Below are 16,882 nucleotides of genomic sequence, written 5' to 3'. Positions count from 1 at the left end.
GAATGTTTTCAGCTTAGCGAACATGGATACAGATTTTGGCACTTTTCATATTTTAGTTGTTAAACTTCTGTACATCTGTTATGTCATCACATCAGCATAAGAGCGTGTAGATAACAGAGGATCGCTGCTGTGTAATGTGTGATCAATGTGATCTTTCTCACTTCACACACTGTGACTTAACTGAGGAGAAATGACTTTAGCAGCTTGCCTGCCTCTGCATCTATACTTAGTGTTGCCATGGCAACACCTCCCGCCTGTCACCAGCACATGCCTGGAACGACAGACCATAATAATCTGCTAACCCACTCACAGCCAACGCACTGCCACCATGGTAACAATATGAAGGCTTGAGTTTAGCTCATCAAACATTTACAGGGCAAATACACTGCTTTAATCTACACTGTGTTTGTGTAGCTCCTGTACGTACTGTATGTGACCTGGTTATGTGTGCATACAACTGTGTGTGTGTGTGTGTGTGCGCGCGCGTGTCTGATGTAACCTAAGAATGCATTAATCATCCAGTTAAATTTGTGTTTTTCTGAAGTGATCACTGATATTTCCTTGTTCTGTACTTAAAACCACTTTTATTGCTTAAATATTAATCTGCTTTTTTTCAGGTTGAATCTCTCTCATATCTCATATATCAGATCATATGTAGCAAAGATGTGTATAAAGGGACAAAATGTGTGAAAAGTTTTAAGTCAACATTTTGAGATACATTGTGGAAATTGTGACCTTTTACTGCAGGTCACAATTATGAGATAATACATCAAAAGTATTTCATCATGTAAGTCAGACTTTAATCATTTCATTTTTATCATATCATTTTGATTTAGTAAGACTCAAATGCAATCATTCAAATGTCTGATCAAATTTTATTTTTAAATTTTACCTTTTTACTCTAAAAGCATCAAAATGTTCTCATTTTTAAATTTTGATGAATTTTAATGAAATTCTATAACAGTCAATGTTACTGTTTTAAGTTTTATCTAATAAAATATCATAATAATCAAAATGTTTTAATTGTATTTTTATTTATCTAAACTAATCTAATAAAAGAAATGTCAGGTTTAATGATATCAAATATTTTTAATTATGATATTCACAATTTTATATTTTGTCCAGTGAAGTATGATAATAATCAAAATATCATATATTGTTTATTTTATCTAATTATATTATTATTATTATTATTATTATTATTGCACTACACATTATTATCATCACCCACAATGACCCTGAATGAAGGAATGAAGACAAAAGGGCTTTTGAGGTTGAAGAAATGCTTTATTATGATTTCACAAATTCTGTATTCTTCAACAACACTAAATGGTAGAATAATGGTAGAATTTAATATCGTAGGTAGTCGTAGGCAGGTATACAACCCTGTTAGCTATTTGTTGTCTTATAACTTTGACTTGAAGTACAAAGTTTTCTTTTTTTTTCTTGGAAGTAATAGGCTTCCATACACACATTTTAAAATGTTTAGCCTGTATTGATATTGAGGCTGTAATGAAATGATTGGGTTGTAATGACGTGTTTGTGTCCACAGAGAGCCACAGCTGGGCTAAGGAGGACAACAGCTGAGCTGACGGACGGTAGTCACGACAACGGTAACTCCAGCAACAGTAACCCTGTCAACGACTCTCCAAATCCAATACAGCCGACAGATCCAGTTACCATGGAGATCAGCTCATCACCACCGCTGACAGACCTGGAAAGCTGGTGCAGCCGGGAAGTAGAGGAACTCCATTACCCAGAGGTCCACGGGGTGCAGCAGCAGGAAGAAGAGCCTGCAGAGGGAGAAAATGGAAAAACAGATGGAGATGAGTGTGACTATCTTGTTTTTGAGATTGGAGGACAGAGTGGAGGGGAGGAAGAAGGAGAAAAGACAGAGGGAGGAGGAGTGGAGGGAGAAGATGGAGGAAGAGGAGGAACAGAAGGAAAGGATGAGGGGAGAGGAGGAATAGAGACAGAAGATGAAGCAAGAGGAAAAGTAGAGGTAGAAAATGAAAGTAAAGCAGAAACAGAGAGCGAAGATTGGATGAAAACAGAAACTGAGGGACAAAGTGAAGGTGAAGTAAAAATAGAAGCTGAGGATGAAGGGACTGGAGGAACAGAAGGAGAAGATGGAGGAAGAGGAGACACAAAAGAAGAGGACGGGTGGACAGGAGAGACAGTGGGAGAGATGAAGGATGATACAATGGCTGATCTCCTCTCCCTCTCTGACAGTCAAGTGTGTCCTCCCTCCTCAGAGCCCCTGGTTGTCACCTCAGAGCAGCCTGCGGAAGCCATGCTGCAGGAGACCTGGGGTAATGACCTCGGCAACAGAGACGACCTTAGCGACAGTCACCTCAGCGACTGCCTCCAGGCCGAGCTGGCTATCGTGTACTCGGACAGCGACGCCGGGGAGGACCAATGGGCAGGCTTCACGCCCGGCGATGTCACCAACCAGGAAGAGGCAGGCGGTGGGATTCGTGATAGTGTCTGTGATGGAGAGAGCAAGGAAGAGGAGAGGGGAAGAGAGGGTGAAGAGAGAGGGGAGGCAGGAGTAGAGACTGGAAAAGAGGAGGTGGAAAAGGAGCAGGAGGAGGAGGAGAGGAGGGGAGGCAGGGAGGATGATGAAGAGCAGATGAGGTCGAGGAGAGATCTGTTCCTGCGCTCTCCTTCTCTAAGCTCCACAGCCAGCTCCACAGACCCCGACAAGAGGGTAAGACCTCCCCCTCTGTGACACACACCTCAAACTTCACTCCCAAAAAGTACATTTACCATTTCTCTTCCCCACATGAACGCTGATGTTTAGCTGTGAGACATAATTTATATCCAGTCCAGTAATCCTAGGAATTACATTCACATTAAATGATTATACAGCATACAACAGTGTTAAGTGCCAGTCCAAGATAAGATGATAAAAATACAAAGAAGCATCAATAAAAAATGAAATGTAAAAATACAAGCAAAAGGAAATATGAAAAATAGGAATGTTCCATGACAGCATAGATTCAATCAGTGCTTCCTCCAGTTGTTCACAATTAATCAGCACAGTAGTCTTCCTCAATACAATGTCCCATTAGTTTTTCTCTCAGCTGACTGTCATCTGTCTTCCTCACTACTTAAACACAGAGCATCACAAAATCTATACATTGATTATTAATCAAGATTGTTCATCTTCCACACCCACTTGAACATGTTCCCTGGCAAGGGCTTGTCTTGAGTCAAGGCTGTAAAAAGCTGGTTAACCATATGCAATTCCATATAAATTCTTAATAATAAGTCTCCCCCATTGTTTTTATTATTTAAAACTTTTAGTATGAAGCAGCAAAATCTGGAAATGTTGGATTTTTGCCAGCAGTGACTCCTATCAGCTGCAACTGTGAATAAAGCAGATACCTCAGAGTTCAAACAGTAACACAGGAGAAAAACTACACTTCAAGCCACAGAGATTCACACACAAGAAGCTACAAAAGTACGAAGAACTGAACACACAGACACACGATGTCTTTCTCTCTTGGCTCCTGCACAGTCATGAGCTGAGTCAAGGAAAAGGAAAACAATGAAAAGGCTCTATTTTCTTGGTTACCAGGGTGATGAGTCCCCATCTAATATATGACAGGCTGCCTGCAAAGAAGTGACAGTGAACATTACAGAACCTTTCTGCAAAGTTCAGAGATTTTAAACTGAAAACACTAAAAAGATGCTCTCTCCTCATTGGAAACAACTGAAAAAGGACACTGGCTAAAAACGCCATGTGGACACAGGCTCTTATATTAACAATAGTGTGATGATATACAACAATTAAACAGCATAGACTGGGGGTCTGTAACCTGCAGCTCCAAAGCCACATGCAGCTCTTTAGCCCGTCTCCAGTGAGTCCATTTGACTTTGGCAAAAAAATATTTGGACGTGAAAAACAGTTTATTTATTTTATTTAAAAAAAAACAAAAAACATTTCTGTAGGTCTATGAGAAAATTGAGACAACTCATAATTTTTAGGTTTTGAAAAAGTTTTACAAACTACTAGAAACTACTACCACTACTACTAGACTCCAGCAGCCCGCGACCCTTACAGAATAAGCGGTTACAGAAAATGAATGAATGAATGAATATTTTGTCAGCTAAAATGCAAGCTCACTATGGATGCCTTCAGGGCAAACAGATAATATAGTTGTTGTGGCTCCAGACAGATTTTTTCTTCTTTTTTGGTCAAAAATGCTCTTTTGATCATACAGATTGCAGACCCCTGGCCTAGACATTTATTTTCAACCAAGTTTGCTGAAAACTAGAGCTATGTTATGTAATGTGTCTTAAAATATTGCATGAAGTCAAGCAATGGCCCACATCTCCCATCATGCCTCGTGCTGGACTTTTGCTGTTTTGTGTTTCAGAATACAAATGTTAGTTTTTTTTAAGTGTGTATTGTCTGTTGTGCTGCTGTGGACGGAGCTTTATGTTGGTAATATTAATTTTTGTTCTGGTTCATAATTTTAACCATAGACATATAGTACGTAGACACCACTTTGACTGCTTCAGTTCATTGCTGTGTTATGTCAACATGGCTGGTCTGATCAAGACTCGAAGGTAAATATAATTTATATGAAATATATGTAGACCAGGAGTGTTCTGTTTTGTTTTTTTCTGATGACATAACTCCGCTCCCATAACTCCTTCCACACTTGGTGGTAGTGACTCGGTGTGGATTTACTTGACATAATAAATGCAGTAATATTGCTGAAATCCTATGAAAATGATGCTATTTTACTTTGTTAGTAATAAAAGCAATATATTACTGTAACCCTCGATGCTGTTGGCTAGCCGTGTGTGAAGGTCGGGTGGTGAATGTCAATGAAGCCTGTGGGTCACTGTAGATTGTTCATGGCAAAGGTCTGTCAGATAACGTGTCACATGATGTTACTGTGCAGACAGCATAATCAGAATATGTCCTATAGAATACGTCCTGTACGTTCAGTCGTCTGATCCTGAGCCTCATCTGTCCCGTCAGCTTCCCGTAGATTTCTGTGTCCACCAGGACACCCACAGCGAGAACGTCTCCACTGAGCATGTGGACTTCCTGTTGGCCCGCCAGCAGTGGAAGAAGATGGAGGAGGAGGTTAAAGGTCAGCCAATCCCCAAACCAGGGCTCAGAGCTCAGGGCAGCTTCCAGGGCACCCACTCTTCACTGTACCCCCCGACCCGCAGCCCCCGACTCAAACACAGGTAGGAAATACTGCAGGTACTTTTAGTGCTTATACTAATTCAAAAATTGAATCAATTTATACAATTTAAACATTTTATCAATCAATTTCAATTGCAAGTTTGTGCCCAAATCAGAAGTTAGATGTGTTGCTCTTCCACAACACAGCTGATTTTGTTGGTGCCAATTTCGTAACAAGTATAACATAACTTCTATTAAACTAAAACTCAATAAGAATCAAGTTGAGTTAACTCATCCCACTGCCAGGGTTCGTTTTATTTTCCTTTTCTGTGCATGATTTAATCAATCAGAACATCAGTCCTTAGTTTGAATGGACTGATTTATTAGAGATCATGCTGTGCAGCTGAAACAACTACTTAATAAAGGCTGTACTAATGAGGATTAATTGATTAACTTAACTTAAAATAGCTTAAAAATAGCTGCATTTTTGAGATGGATTGAAGAAAATAATCAAGGTCCTTGAAAAAAGTTACGGGACAGACTCAATCCAGTTGACATTTATGATGCATCTCTTCTTTCTTTCACTCCAGTTGATAATTCGGTGAACAAATTTTCAGTGTTTACTTTTTAGCTTAGTGTTTATTTTTCCTTAGCTTTTTCTTACTTTATTACTTTTAGCTAGCGAGGAAAATATAAAAAATATTGTTAACCTTTTAGTTAGCTTGCAAACAATGTAACTTTTTTCTTTTTTCTCTAGCTAGCAAACAATTTAACATTTTATTAACTTTTTAGTTAGCTTGCAAACAATGTAATATTTTGTTAATGTTTTAGCTAGTGAAGTGAAGCAAGCATCTCCATATACATCAAACACTTATTTAATTTCATCTTAAATTACTAGACTCTGATTTACTAAACTTAGATTAGTTTTTAATGTGCAGCAGAGCTCTGCTTAATTTTAATCTGGATTTACTCATTTTGAAGCTCTTTTTCTAAACTTAGATTAACTTAATGTGTGTTGGTGAAGCCTGGTCCAAGTGAATAGTTTAGCAAAACTAGCAAACAGTTCCAGTTTCTTAAATGTGAGGACTTACTGCTTTCTTTTGCCTTGTGTGACAGTAAAGTAGATAGTCAACTGAATATCTTTGGGTTTTGGACTATAGGTTGGACAAAAGAAGACATTTGAATATGTCTCATTAGGCTTTAAGAAAGTATGATTGACATTTTTCACACTTTTTTAGATTTTTGTAGCCTGGCAACTCCAGACTAATTCACAAATGCACATTAGTCTGCAAAGTGTCACTTCATTTTCACTTTCCAAAGGCTGTTAACTGTTAATTAACAGGTGCAGAACACAATGCCTCTGTTATTGGATGGACCTACAATCAATCAAAGCAAAGAAACGTGACAAATCACTGAGTGATACGTGCAAGTTGGGCCAGTGCTCAGTCTGTTTTCCAGAAGTAGAAAATAGCATCCTGGTCAAATTACATCTGAAAAGGACAATAGACTGTGCTTCTGAAAACATCTGAGGGGAGGAACAGGCAATCCAGTAACAGAATCTAGATTCAGCACCGCCTAGTTTGATCTGATTTCCATTATCCTGGGGTGTTGCACTCGAAACATTTGACATATGACTTCTAAAATCTGCAATATGTAGCAATTGCTTGTGCAAAAATGAGTACAGTAGTCCAGATAGCAAATTAAAGCCTGAATAGGTTGATATCCTATTTAATATATGATCTATGGTTAAAGTGAGTTCCTCCCAGGACCTGAGGAAGCTCTGCAGGCTGCAGGAGCTCTGCAGGATTGCAGGACACACGCAACATCATAAAGTGACAATAACAAGCAAGGACGAGTCTTCCACTGTGAGTTGATCAGCGGTCATTTGTCTGTCGATGTAGTTAAGCCCGTTATCCTGAAAACAAAAGCTCTCTGCTCTGATTTAACACGCTCTGGATGATGGGTAAAGCGGCTGCCTGTCTAACTGCCTGCCAAACTTCATTAACATTTTGCTCAGTTGAAGTGTTATGAACATCTACAGCTTCTGCAAGATTCAACAAGATTTCTTAAAACTCATTCGACAAACATTCTACATTACTTTGAGCTCTGATTAACATGAAAACTAACTAAACTAAACTAACTAACTAACTAAACTGAAACAGTCTGGTCCAGAATAGAAATTTCAAAGGAGGACACCATGGCTGCAGCCTTGATGTCAGAGTAGCGAGTTTTTCAACTTAGCATGTTTCCTTGATCTCTGATGACAACATTCTAGTCATTTTATGATTTATTACAGTAAATATATCACAGATTTCTCCTTTAAATAAATGGCTGTGACTGGTATGAAGACTTCCAGGGCTATTGGAAACCTCTCTGAATGAGATTGTGGCTAGAACCAATGAAACATGAGCTTGCAGATTCATCTATCCAAAGTTATAATGTATTATTGCATGTCAGACATTTGGTACACATCTACCTGTTGTATGGACAGAAATTTGGAGAAAAGCCATGGTATTGCAAAAATGATTTTACGCTTAGATAAAATGGGGAAATTGGCAAATCAAAGAGGAAGATGGTGCAAGGCTGATGGAAATACACTTTTCAAAAACTGTGTTGAGTGTTGGAGGTGTACATAATTCTAACTCCCTCATTTTGCAACCAGATAGGGACCATTATTGTATTTTAATCCCCTTTCTATCACATAGTGGTGATAGAAAGGTGAAAACACTGCAGTCTGCATGTTGATCACTTGTAGATCAGAAAGGACAAAATCAGAAAAACAATGCAAAAACTTTCTTTAAACTCGCACAACTTTTAAATGGAAACACAGATCTTAGTTTCAGTTCATCCTGACTTAAGCTGGGTGTCCTCTGTTCCTCTTGAAGGGAGATCCACCCACCAGTGCCTAGGGAGCCCCCCCTGTCCTCCACCCTGTCCCCGAGTTCAGAGGACTCAGGCCTGGATGACTCGTCATACCGCAGCCCCCTGGACGAGCAAGAGACTGCGGTGGAGAGAGAGATCCGACTGACTCTGGAGAGAGAGGAACGACACCGCAGGGAGAGGGGGATGATCACACAGGGCCTGACTATACCCAGGTAACTAACAAGGAACATGGTCACGTTCCTCTTCTGCTCTTTTTAGGTTCTTCAGGCTATTACTTTTGTAGAATCCTTCACATGAGAATAATGCAGTCTTTGTGGTGCAGTAGGAAGTATATTATAGATTGGGTTTTACGTGTAGAGGAACATGAGGTTGGAGCAGCTTAGGAGGAGGAATGGGTTGAAGTAGTTTTCACCACATAATAAATTTTAGACCTCATGGATGTGACATTTAACAACTAGAAAAGAACAGAACGTGGGCCCATGTTCACCTAAAGCATTTATAGACTCATCATAGCTCAGAGATCTGAAATAGGAGAAAGATCATATCAGCCATAATATGCTTTTGGGAATCAGAGCCCAGCTTCATTGAGTTTGGTTTAGGGGTTTCAAATTGACCCTAACTATAACTAATAACAACAACTTATGCTTTATTTCCTCAAATAAAAACTAGTAATCAAGTAAAAGATGGGTCTCACATAATAGCAGACGCAAACAGGACAGGGCATGGTCAGCACAAACAAATAAAGGCTGGGTAAAAAACAAGGATGGATATATTCCAGGTCATATTATGTGGATGCCAACTAAGCATAATGTATATTTCATCTCTCTGATTTAATGAATTCTGCAGTATAATCTGGCTATTTTCAACACCTCTCCATTCTAGATTAGTCATCAAAAGTGTTACTGTAGATGTATATTTAATAATGTCTCAGCCAAGCTATTTTGTAGTAACATAAAAGCGCCACAAGATGGCAGTAACTAAATTTCAAGTGGCTCTATGCAAAGCTTGTAAGTCAGTGAATTTTCCGCAACACATTCCAGCAAATGTTTCACAATAAAAGCCTTAAGGCGTGTATAAAATGGCATCGTTAAATATACTGTGCTAGTATTACCTTGTCTGTAATGAAAAACACATCTGATCCATTCAGTATTGTCCACAGCTGATTAAATGGATGATGCCATATGGAAAGACTTGGTAAATACTGCATTGTTTGTCTGTGGTAAGTCCTTAATCTGTCACTAGTTGTAAAGTTTGGGGACACTGATATTTTTGGGGAAACCAAAGGAAACACAGTGCTGGCATATTATAAAGTTTGAAAGTGACAGGATTGGGTTAAGTCTGTCAACCAATCAGAGTCTGTTTTCAACTATGTAGACATGATATGAGTGCACAGAACAGTATCCACGAGGAAAAGCATCCTTGCCAGAGAGCTGACACCAGCTGCCCCTCGCCGAGCATTGCCTCTGTGGCGATGGCCATGACTGACTCTAGGTCAGCTTGAAAAGACGCGGGGTGATGATGGCTTTTGCTCCAGACCTCAGTCAGAAATCTCTTGCCTGAAGTCAGTTTTTACTTGCCCCTGTACCACTTGTTTTAGTTATTAGTGGTTACCAAATAGCCTAATAGCCTAAGACTAAAGCTAATTGTCATGTTAAATGTAGGGCTGCAACATCTATAAAATGTCAGACAATAGTGAAAAATGTCCATCCTAGTTTCTCAAAGTCCAAGGTGATGTCTTTAAGTGTCTTCTTTTGTCAGACCAAAACCCAAAGATATTCTGCAGTGGGTTTATCAGAGCATTATTGCTGGAAACAGCTGCCTGCTGTGTCTGTAAACAGGTTTTAGAGTGATATGTGGGGCCAGAAAAACCTAAACAATGAACTAATAGTCTAAAATGCCCCAGACAGCTGAGAGGAACTGCAGAGCAGGTGACTGGTATAACATTGTTCCTTTCTAATATGAACCAGATAAACTGAGTCAAAAAGAAACTTGTTAACTGTTATTTTTCTGTTGTTCTGTGTTCAGACCAACCACCTTGCAGACAGGACGATCTCCAGCCAGACCTCCAGCCTGCCGTACCCCCACCTTGTCCATCTCTCCATCCCCTTCCTGCTCCTCTTCCCTTTCCCGCTCTGTCTACCATGAAATGACGGCCAATAACGTCATTATCCTGGAGCCCGACTGCGCTGGCTCCGCCTCCAGGAACCGCCTGCTCTCCTCTGCGATCGGGGGCCTCTCCGATTGGCCGTCGAGCCTGGACACGGTGCCCTCGGCCAATGTCATTGTCGTGGAAACCTCCAATCTGATCATTCGCAGCGCTTCCGAGTTCTGCTTAAGCTCCGCCCCTGTGTCCATGGAGACCCAGGAGAGCACCTTCTCGTCCAATCCGTTTTTCAAGCTGCGCTCCCTCAGCAGCCAGTCGCTGGTGGAGCAGGAGATCCGCATGGTGAGGCAGAGGGAGGAGGAGTGGAGGAGGCAGAGGGAGGAGATGTGGAGGAGGAGGAGGGAGGATGAGTGGAGGAGAGGGAGAGAGAGGTACGATACTGTGCTGGTGTCACCGGGCCTGAGCGACAACATCAGTTACAATGGTACGTAGAGTCAAACACACTTACACAAGTATCAGAGACATGAACAACATTCCTATTGTGTTGTAGTTCAGCTTATAGGATTCACTTTAAATACATGTCAGTTGAAATTTTCAATCAACTGGACACCAACCAAACTTCACCAACTGAACCGGTGCTTATATTTGATGTAACCGCTATGGATCCCCAAATATATTGGCCAATATTCAGGAAAATATGCGATCAGAAATTTAGTCGCAGACTGCAAAAAAAAAAGAAAAAACTGAGCCAGTGCTCAGCTGTGTTGGTGTCACTGGGCTTCAAATATATTTTGGTTCAACTGCTGCCTGCAGCCCGTCTGCTGCATGTCATCCCCTCTCTCTCCAGCCCTTTACTGTCATATCTTCAGCTGTCATCTGTCAAAATGAAGGCAAATGCCTTAAAAAACTCAAAATCTTAAAAAAAAAAAAAAAATCTGCGAAGAGAAAAAAAATATGTTTTTAACCATCCAAATCTTCTCTTACCCGGTGATCTGAGTGATGAATCCCACTTGATCAGAACCTGGAGGGGCGAGGCCAGCGTAGGTCCTTTAAACACTATATATAAGTCAATTATATAAAGTAGGGCTGGGCGATTAGTTGGATTTTAATTTCAATTACAGTTTTGGCTTCCCATGATCATTAAAACAAGATAATCCAAATCAAACGATTATTGTGCTGCATGCTGTGGTGGAGTGTCACGTTTTGTCTTGTGTTGTAAATGTAGCACACCCTTCCTTCCCAGCCAGATTCAGTTTCTGCAGGACGCTGTTGAGTTACATGTTCGCTGCTGTTTGTGTTAAATTAGCTGTTTTAAGATATGAGAAAGAGGGAGACGAGTGGACACTTTTTACATCGTTGACACAGAGCTGTGTGCACTAAACAGACACACACGGAGACATCCAACAGATAATCTGACGGGGCCATCTTTTTAATTTATCTGTAGCAGAGGAGGCGACGACCTATTTATCCAGGAACACATAAAAGGCTTCCTGTTATAAATCCATGAGGTTATCAGCTCTATAAATGAGTAGAATCACCTGGTGACCTGTGCACTGTTGTGTTGTGTGGATAAGAAACACATATAGCAAGACACTGCCTTGTGCAAGTTAAGGTGGTTCATAGAGCCCACATGTCCAAGGTTACCCTTATCCACATGTACTGGCTGTGCCCTCGCTTACGGAAATTCTGGAGTGACGTCTTTCACACTCTTTCCAACGTCCTAAATAAGAACTTAAACCCAGACCCTCTGTTAGCCTGCTTGGTGTTATTGACAGAGACAGTCTTCATTTGATATTTGTCGAGCACAACATGGTTGCCTTTGCGTTGCTTTTGGCCAGACACGCAGTCTTGCTGGAGTGGAAGGATGCTGCCCCGCCCACGCTTAATGAGTGGCTTCGAGAGATAATGTCCTGCCTCACAGTGGAGATGATACACATCTCAATCAGTGGCTCTTAGGAAAAGTTTTAGAGATGTGGGGGTTTTTTGCTGTCATCACTGTCATTGCCTATATTTTTGCAGTCTTACATTGATGTACACCTTATAGTAATATGGAATATATCCTCACAACTCTGGAAAATTTTGTTGAAGATCTCAATAAAAAGTTCTTGGAAAGAAAAAGAAATACATATAAAACTTTCCAAAAACTAAAACATATAAGGATTATGGTTTCTGTCTGCAGATGACTGTATTATATGCTAATATAAATGCCTTTTGTTTTTATTCCAGTGCCAGAGGTTCCAGACAGATGTGTTTCCTCCCCATCATCCCCCTCCAGGACCCGTAAAATAGAACGATCCAGTTTGTCTTGTGACCACAAGGTTGGCTGACACATACACATATACACACATACGCACACAAAAACTCTTATCTACAGTATCTGTCTATCTATATAGAGACGAAGCTTCATGCTGCAACATCTGTATCTGTACTGAGCGAGACAGCAGGTTAGCGTTAGGCATAAAAAGTTTGTTTTTGTAAATGGAGTCTGGTGGCTTTGGTGAGAGCAATAACAGAAGTTTGAAGTTAAACAAAAATGATCTTACTCTTTAACAAAAATGTATATCCCTGTAGGGATCCTTTCAGTAATGCTGTCAGACACTTAACAAATCAGAGTCTGTCAGCATTTTAGTGGATGCACTTTGACAGGTGCCTTTCACCATAAGGATTTACGTTCCAGTCTCGGTTTCGCGGCTGACAGCTTCAGCACTCTCACTTAAAAAACTGTCACCCCCACTAGTCAAAAAAACATGGAAAAATAGGGTCCAAGTTGAGAAGTAGCCTTTAAAGCTGCATTAATTGATGTAATTGAATTGCAACACAAATACTGACACATCTATCAGACAAAGCAACATGATGATTTATTAGGATTTGTGTTTTGGCTCACTTGATGAAACGGCAGTCCAATATACAGTTTACTCTTTGCATCTTCAGAGAAAAATATCTGGTACCGTAGCTACTAAATGCTCCAAGTTCAACACTAAAATGCTCCATATTGATCCATTATTTGCATACAGATATTAATGAGTGCAGTTTTAAAATACAGTACATATACAATGTACCACTGAAGAAACATCAAACTGCAGCTCTTTTGCAGCTCTCTCCAGTGGCTCCCTGTGGCTTTGACAGAAAAACAGAGGGAAATGAATAATTGTTCTTTTTAACATTTTAATTTCCAATTATCCTCGCTGTTGGCCTAAACCGACTCTTACATTTGTTCTTCCACTTTGATTGAAACAGACACTCATCAAACCCAATTTCTGTAATTTTTTCTAAAATGCCAAATACATGGCATCATTCACCTGACTGCCCACAGGGTTTGGGCTTCTAATAGTTCAACGGTGGTGTGGTTTTCTTATTTTACACAGTTAAACTGGCAAAGACCTCAGAATTTGTATTGACAGCCAGATTAGAGTGGCTGTTTTCACCCAGAAAGAGGCAGAATCATGATGCACCCAGATGGATTGCTCTCATCTATAGTCTCTGTTTATGGCTCAGCGCCATTTCTTCAAAATGGTGAGTCTGTCCAGAATAGCTCTGGATACCAAATCCAACAAAAGAAAAGTCTCAGAAGAAACTAAAGAAATTAATAGTTGCGGCTGCAGACAGTTTTCTTTTTAGGCCAAAAATGGCTCTTTTGATATTGGAGGTTGCTGACACCTGATCTGACTTTATAATAATACTCTATTCCCTTACAGTAATATTGTCTCACATGTTTCTGAAGTAATGTAAAATGTGTAAATATGACTTTTAGACTGAATACTGTTACACTGTCTATATCATATCATATCATATTCAAAGTTTTTCTTTTGGAATTTCCATGTTTGGTAATTGACTTCTTCCTTTACTCATTCATTCATTTGTTATTAATTGTGAACTTTCTGATTTGTTAATCAGTTGGACTGATTAATTTTTTAATCCACTGGTTCACAATTTAGCAAATATTTTCATTATTTGGCTCATTTTTTCATCTGCACATCACTCACCCATCATTCATCTGTCCAATAATCCCTCCACCTATCCCATCCTCTGTGCATTTCTCCCTTTGCCCCGCCCATCAATCATCCATCCATCCCATAATCCATCCCACCGTGAAACTATCCATCTGTCCATCCATCTTGACTCCAGTGGTTTAGCTGAATCTCCCCCCTCGCCCCCTCCAGTTCCCCCCTTCCCTCTCTTCCGTGCCCCGACGACAGAACGCAATGGCGCAGCGATGGGAGGCCTCCCTATTAGCCAATCAGAAGAAGGAGTGAGCGACGACGACGGCGCTCAACTGACAGCCATTTAAAAAGCCAAAATGATGTTTTTCCTCTGTTTCTTCCTCATTCTGTCCTTCTCTGTCAGCAGTCAGTTTCTACTGCAGTGTCTGTCAAAAGTCTGGGTTAAAACCACTGAGTCACAAACCTGTTCTCTGTGGGAAGAGAACTTCTTTTCTTTTTGTTTCACACATGAAGATAATTGACCTAGTTTGGGTTTCCAAAATGTTTTAATGGTTTAAAAAGTCGAGAGAACCTGCTTTAAAGTCACACAGGTCTTTTGCATGATGTCTGCAAAGGTATGACACAATGGAACTGCCTGCCATGGCACAGTTTAGACATTTTCCTTATATATATAATAACTTTTGTGGACTTTCACATTCCCAGGAGGTGTATCACAATAATAGGTGAGTATAAAATTGCAATCACAATAATAGCACTGATTTTGACACGTTGCCTATATTTTAACTAAACTTTGCAAGCACATGTCAAAATCTGCAGTATTCTCCTTTAATATTTAATATTTACTGCACTTTGGTTTCTAGATGTTAATTAATTATGCTCCTAGTACAACTGTTTGTTGACATGTATTGATTTTTTATGATTGACTGTAGTGCAGTGATTTTGAAACTTTTCTGGGCGGTCACATTTTTCATCTCAGATATTCATTTAGTTCAATTTTAAACAGCAGTTTATTTGAAAATGTTGCAACTATGCATAACAGAAATTTGAGAAGTTATATGCAAAAATTATTTCGCATGTTGTGTTTAATTCATGTATTTTAAATGTGCCGACCCAGACTTTGAAAGTCACCGCCTCAGTGGGATGTTATAACGAGCCATTGATCAAGAGAGTTTGGATGTCCCAGGTTTCTGTGTCAGCCATGTTGGCTAAACAGTGCTAGCTGCTAACTGGATGCTACACTCTAAATAAGGCTTTCAAAAGGGTTCTTCCTGATGAGCTGAGGTTCTACCCAGAACCATTTGCTTCTGAAGAAGGCATTTTTGAAGAAAGGCTTTTTTGTTTTTTTGAACTAAAGTTCTTAAGAGAAAGAGTTCTTCAAGGATTGTTGAAATCCTTGAACACTTTTCTAAAGGGTTTGTTAAAGGTTCTTTGTACCTTAATATAGGGTTCTCTGTGGAACCCCCTTGGTGGGTTCTAGATAAAACTAAACTAAATAACTATTCTTGGTCAGACCCCCTGGTTGTGTTCTAGATGAAACCCTTGGAACTAAAAAAAATGGTTCTGCATAGAACCCCCTTGGTGGGTTCTAGATAAACCCCTTGGAACTAAAAAACTGTTCTTGGTAGGACCCCCTTGGTGGGTTCTAAATAAAACCCTTGGAATACCTGAGAGAATTCTGGGTGGAACCATTACACTATAGCAGGGTTCTCTGTAGAACCGCTCATAGGGAGCTCTGGGTGAAACCTCTCACAGATGGCTCTTTGCATAACCCCTCATGTTGGGTTTTGGTAGAACACTCCAAAAATGTTCTAAGTGGAAACCAGAAGGTTCTACCAGAAACCTAAAAGGTTGCTCTTATTGGGACAAACAGAGAAACCCTTTATGGTTCTAGTTAGCACCTTTATTTGTAAGAGTGTATTTGGGTCACAGTCAGTTGCACAGATTAGTTTTCACCTCTTCTTTGGAGGTTGGTTCTAATCCAGATAGAGTTCCTGATCGGAGTACAGCTCTGTGTAAAGTACAAAGAGTAAATACACTCTTGTTTCATGAGCAGACTGTGTTCTCAAAGTTTGAAGCCTTGCTAGTTTTCTTAATTCCTTCATCAGCATGTAATAAAGGCGCATGGCACAAGGCATGGCCATTTTTAACTAAAGCTGCTGATGCTCTACACAAAGTTATTTGCTACCCTCCATCACAGAGTTGTCATGATATCAGAATTTGAATTTCCATACAAAGGCACACAAAATAGACAACTGTACTCCATCATACAATTGTAAGATTCCCAGAAACATTACAAAAACAGCATAAAAGTATAGTGGTAGTCAAGTCAAGGCAGCACCCATTCACCATAGTCACATGGCGGACATTTTCTGCTGATGTCACACAAGTTGTGTAAACGTAGGGAATCTGACAAATTGTTATCATTTCACCATGTCCTGATTGATCAGGATTGAAAAGACAATGGATAGTGAAAATGTGGAGGGGCATCAGGCTATTGTAGCTGGTGTGGCTAATGTTAGCATTCAGCCACATCATAGCTAATGTTACTGTTTGATAGTTTTACACGACAGGATAGAAATTAATTTTGAAATACATACATTGAAATATAGACATTCATTTAAACTGGAAGTAAAACACAGTATTTGTAATGAAGCTTGCAATGTAGGCTAATGCTAACGTTAACTCTCTTGCTATTGTCACCCAACCTCAGAAATTTCTGTGTAATGTCCAACACAGAACTTTGTACTTACTTTCCTTAAGCACTTTAGGAGTGAGTGTTATGTGTGGCAGTAATGATGTTGG

At 39.9% G+C, this 16,882-nt stretch overlaps 1 protein-coding gene across 3 annotated transcripts in view; it reads left to right on the top strand.

Moving 5' to 3' along the window:
• Window positions 1–15,558, top strand: part of LOC146318404 (uncharacterized) — a 32,123-nt gene extending 16,565 nt beyond the window's left edge. For 2 of the 3 annotated variants that reach the window (XM_084733166.1, XM_084733164.1), the window contains exons 2-7: window positions 1,553–2,710; window positions 5,000–5,214; window positions 8,038–8,247; window positions 10,061–10,623; window positions 12,366–12,457; window positions 14,300–15,558. In XM_084733166.1, the coding sequence (XP_084589292.1) occupies window positions 1,682–2,710; window positions 5,000–5,214; window positions 8,038–8,247; window positions 10,061–10,623; window positions 12,366–12,457; window positions 14,300–14,392 (2,202 nt within the window). In that variant the 5' untranslated portion in view covers window positions 1,553–1,681 and the 3' untranslated portion in view covers window positions 14,393–15,558. Of the gene's footprint in view, window positions 1–1,552; window positions 2,711–4,999; window positions 5,215–8,037; window positions 8,248–10,060; window positions 10,624–12,365; window positions 12,458–14,264 lie in introns of all 3 variants that reach the window. The other variant, XM_084733165.1, reaches the window with a different exon arrangement.
• Window positions 15,559–16,882: the final 1,324 nt, after the last annotated feature.

The sequence above is a fragment of the Lutjanus erythropterus genome, chromosome 12 (assembly GCF_056507025.1).
Source record: "Lutjanus erythropterus isolate fLutEry1 chromosome 12, fLutEry1.hap2, whole genome shotgun sequence".
In the NCBI taxonomy this organism is placed as follows: domain Eukaryota; kingdom Metazoa; phylum Chordata; class Actinopteri; order Lutjaniformes; family Lutjanidae; genus Lutjanus; species Lutjanus erythropterus.
This window is presented reverse-complemented; position numbering and strand designations above follow the sequence as displayed.